This window comes from Malurus melanocephalus, unplaced genomic scaffold (assembly GCF_030028575.1).
Source record: "Malurus melanocephalus ecotype Western Australia unplaced genomic scaffold, MMel_1.1 scaffold_2199, whole genome shotgun sequence".
Lineage (NCBI taxonomy): Eukaryota > Metazoa > Chordata > Aves > Passeriformes > Maluridae > Malurus > Malurus melanocephalus.
The window spans coordinates 8,720-13,068 of record NW_026625431.1 but is presented as its reverse complement, the minus strand read 5'-3'; the positions used below and the strand labels follow the sequence as shown (position 1 = coordinate 13,068).

Genomic DNA, 4,349 nt, shown 5'->3' with positions numbered 1-4,349 from the left:
AAAAATCCCAGATTTGGGATGGGCCGGAATCGGGGAGAGCCGGGGATGGGAATGGGCATGGGATTGGGATGGGATTTGGGATGGGGATGGGGACAGGGACAGAGATGGAGATGGCACCGTGGGACCTGGCCACACCCAGTTTGGGGTCCCACACAGCCCCAGGACAGGGGTGACACCCGGAGCAGCCCCAGTGGGGTGGGACCGTCCCTCCCCCGGGTTTGGGATCCCGCCCCGGTGCGGGAGGGGCCGCGGGGATAATCCCGGATCATCCCACCCTGGCTGCTCCCCAGGGACAGGGACAGGGACAGGGACAGCCTGGGGACACAGGGACCGTGGTGGCTCCTGGGGCTCGCAGCTGGGGTGACACGGGACCTGTCCCCAGTGTCCCCTGGGGCCCAATGCCACCCCCCAGCAGCGCCAGGCACGGACACAGCCGCGGTCACCGTCACCCCTTCGGGAACTTTATTGTGTCCCCACCCCCCATAGTGTTACCGACGTGGCCAAAGTGCAAGTGACGTCCCCAAGGGTTGGGGACACGTCCCCGAGGGGTGGGGACACGTCCCCGCTGCAGCCCCCGGGGGACAAAAAATGGGGCAAAATCCTGAGTTCGGAGGTTTTTCTGTGCCRCACACGCACACGCACACACGCACACACACACACGTGTCACACGCGTGTCCAAAACGTCCGTGGGACATCCCTGAGGTGGCCTCAGGTCMCCCGGTGGGGTCGGYGGGSYCGGGCCGGGGGTCCCGGGGCCGGGAGCGGCTCCTCCCCGAAGCCGCTGCTGTCGGAGCGCCGGCGGAACGCGGAGCCTGCGGAGCGGGGACACGGCGGGGACGTGGCGGGGACACGGTGGCATCGGGCACCCCGCGTGTCCCCGGAGGGCGGGGAGCCCCCAACTCACTCCTTCGGGTCCTGGCCGAGGCGTGGGGGGGCTGGGAGCCTTCTTCATCCTCATCATCCTCATCATCCTCATCATCCTCATCATCCTCATCMTCMTCMTCATCCTCGCTCAGCACCTGCRGGGTTTGGCGGCCCTGAGCGTGTCCCCACCCTGTCCCCGCCACCCTGGGCGCGTCCCTCGTGTCCCCACGCGTGACCCGGCCCGGCCTGTGCGTGTCTGTGCCGCGGGAGGGGGGGATGGGGTGACCCGGCTCCCCCCGGGCCCGGCCCCGCCCGAGCCTCTGAATCATTTAAACCTTAAAAGCCTGCGGGGCTCCGGGGACATTTCCCGCTCCAGCTCCTTCCCCGCGCCGGCCGCGGGGCCCTTCCTCCCTCTGCTGTTGCTCCTCCTCCTCACCTCATCCTCCTCATCCTCCTCACCTCCTCCATCTCGAAGGACTCCGCCGCTCCTCGGGGCTCGGGGGTCGCGGGGACCCTCCCGGGTGGCTGCAGCCCGGTCCTTTGGGTGGCACCCGGGTGGCACCGGGAGCTCAGGCCGGAGTGTCCTTGGGGTCCCATCCCCGCCGGNGGAGCGGGGACACGGCGGGGACGTGGCGGGGACACGGTGGCATCGGGCACCCCGCGTGTCCCCGGAGGGCGGGGAGCCCCCAACTCACTCCTTCGGGTCCTGGCCGAGGCGTGGGGGGGCTGGGAGCCTTCTTCATCCTCATCATCCTCATCATCCTCATCATCCTCATCATCCTCATCMTCMTCMTCATCCTCGCTCAGCACCTGCRGGGTTTGGCGGCCCTGAGCGTGTCCCCACCCTGTCCCCGCCACCCTGGGCGCGTCCCTCGTGTCCCCACGCGTGACCCGGCCCGGCCTGTGCGTGTCTGTGCCGCGGGAGGGGGGGATGGGGTGACCCGGCTCCCCCCGGGCCCGGCCCCGCCCGAGCCTCTGAATCATTTAAACCTTAAAAGCCTGCGGGGCTCCGGGGACATTTCCCGCTCCAGCTCCTTCCCCGCGCCGGCCGCGGGGCCCTTCCTCCCTCTGCTGTTGCTCCTCCTCCTCACCTCATCCTCCTCATCCTCCTCACCTCCTCCATCTCGAAGGACTCCGCCGCTCCTCGGGGCTCGGGGGTCGCGGGGACCCTCCCGGGTGGCTGCAGCCCGGTCCTTTGGGTGGCACCCGGGTGGCACCGGGAGCCCGGGCCGGAGTGTCCTTGGGGTCCCATCCCCGCCGGGTGCTCGGGRGTGACCCCCGCCCGCAGGGGACCCAACGTGGGGGACACGGTGACATCGGCCCAAGGGACCGCGGTGTCCGGCCGGGGGTCCCCTGTGTCCCCCGCGCTCCCTCCATGGGGACAGGACCCCTCCGGGTGTCCCCACGCTGTCCCCAGCGCCCCGGGTGACCCCCCATGAGCTGTCCCCGTGTCGCCGTCCCTCCGCCCGCCCTCGGGGACACCGCCCGCTTCCCGCCGGAGCCCCCCCGGCCCCGGGGCGCTGGAAGGGTCGGGGGTCGCCCCTCGGGACCCCCGCGGGATGTCGCCGTCCCCCCCGGTGTAGAGGCACAGCGAGGACACCGCGCGCTTCAGCCGCTGCCCGGGCCGGGCCCCGCGGAGCTCGGGGCTGTCGCCGCTGTCGCCGCTGTCGCGACAGGGCCGGGGGGGGACGATGCGCTGCACGGGGGTCAGCGACACGTGCGAATAGAGGCAGAAGAAAGCGTCGGCGGTGGCAGCCAGGGCCTGGACCTGCTGGAAGCGACCTGGGGGCGACATTGGGGGGGTCAGCGAGCTCGGGGGATGGGGGGTGGGAATCCCCAACTCCCGCCTGGGGAAACTGAGGCACGGGAGATTTCCCACCGCCCCGAGGAGCCGCCGGTGGCTCGGGGAGCCTGGGGACAGCGGTGTCACGCACTGGCCAGCAGCAGGCACGGGTCCTCGGCCTCCAGGCGCCGCAGCTGCGCCCGCACGAAGAGCCGCAGGTCGATGCCGCAGGCGCGGGACGGGGACGAGAAGAAGCGCGGGGGGACCCGGGAGCCCGGGCCCGGCTCGGAGCCCGAGAAACCCAAACTGTGCAGGATCTCCTCGGCGTCCGACGGCCACCAGGACAGGAACTGCGACACGCTGAGGGACGGGACGGGACGGGAGGGGAGGGGAGGGGACAGCCCCGCCTCAGCCCCCGCGGGGGTGGCAGCGACACTGAGCCCAGCCCAGAGTGACACAGAGCCACCTGGAGATGGTGGCGAGGCTGAGGGGACAGCGGAGGGGACGGCGAGGGGACAGCGGAGGGGACACGGGAGGGGATACTGGAGGGGACAGCGGAGGGGACAGCGGAGGGGACAGAGGTGGGAACACGGGAGGGACAGCGGAGGGGACACGGGAGGGGACAGCGGAGGGGACACCGTGCTGTGCCCCAGGCTGAGCCGCCTGTCCCCTGCAGCCCTGCGCGAGGAGGGGACACTGCCAGCGGGACACACGGGGACAGTGTCGCCCCCCGTTCCCCCCTCCCCCCGGACCCCAAATCTCACCTGCCCGCGGATTTGGGGCTCCCCGGGAGCGGAAGAGCTGGGAAAGGGATCGGGTGACAACAGCGGGTGAGCCGGGGCGGTTTGGGGACACCAAGGTCCCTCCCCAGCGCCACCACCCGCTGCTCGGGGGTGGCGGTGACACCGCGGGGACACCCTGGGGTGGCCCGTACCTTTAGTTCCCGGGCTCAGGGTGCCCTCGAGGCTCATCCCGCTGCTGCCACGCGCTGCGGGACAGGGAGGGGACACTCTGGGACACCCCCGAGCCACCCCCGGGTCACCTCACACGCGGCTGGGTGGCCCTTGGGGACACCGAGAGGGGACAAAGCCGACGTACCGCAGGGTCCCGGCAGTGCCGGCTCCTCCAGCGCCGCCGCCCTGAGCCGGAGCACGGCCCAGTCACGGCCACGACCCCCGAACCGCGACCCCCGATTCGGGACCCCCGAGACACGACCCCCGAGCCCTGAGCCCATCCCGGAGGACAGGGACACTCAGGGGACAGGGAGGGACACGCAGGGGACACGCAGGTGACACGCAGGTGACACGGACACAGGGGCTGTGCTGGTTTTTGGGGTGTCAGCACGGGCGTCTCCGCAATCCCCAGGACCCCAAATCCCCGTGAGACCCTGGGGGAAGGTGCCACCCCCAGCCCAGCCTTGGGGACATCCCTGGGGTTCCGGGGTGTGACAGAGCCGCGGGTGTCGCATGGGGGTGGCGTGTCACTGTCCCACCCCCTCCAGGCGCAATTCCAGGATTGAATTCCAGGCCCGAGCCTCGCCCCCCGCCCCAAATYCCCGGGGAGCGGGGGGTGACCGGGGTGACCCCTCCCCATCACCCGCAGTCCCGCAGCCGCGTCCGGACCCTGCGGGGGGACAGAGAGACCCCCATGAGGGGACCCGGCCCGGGGTGTCCCTGACCTTCGAGTGGCGGCTCCGGGATGT

The 4,349-nt window shown here is 71.5% G+C and overlaps 2 protein-coding genes across 2 annotated transcripts; both read right to left on the bottom strand.

The window, feature by feature from the left end:
• Positions 1-439: 439 nt before the first annotated feature.
• Positions 440-1,464, bottom strand: LOC130587650 (nucleolin-like). Its single transcript, XM_057388627.1, has 3 exons — positions 1,324-1,464; positions 905-1,019; positions 440-812 (listed from the first exon to the last, which is right to left on the bottom strand). The coding sequence occupies exons 1-3, from the start codon at positions 1,459-1,461 to the stop codon at positions 709-711; spliced, it is 357 nt and encodes a 118-aa protein (XP_057244610.1). The 5' UTR covers positions 1,462-1,464; the 3' UTR covers positions 440-708.
• A 15-nt stretch (positions 1,465-1,479) lies between these two features.
• TESPA1 (thymocyte expressed, positive selection associated 1) lies at positions 1,480-3,881 on the bottom strand (the record flags this gene model as incomplete). The annotated part of the gene is made up of 5 exons (XM_057388626.1): positions 3,690-3,881; positions 3,412-3,581; positions 2,799-3,007; positions 1,979-2,646; positions 1,480-1,674 (listed from the first exon to the last, which is right to left on the bottom strand). Coding segments are annotated over exons 1-5 (1,434 nt in total), but the record flags the coding sequence as incomplete, so codon positions are not given.
• Positions 3,882-4,349: the final 468 nt, after the last annotated feature.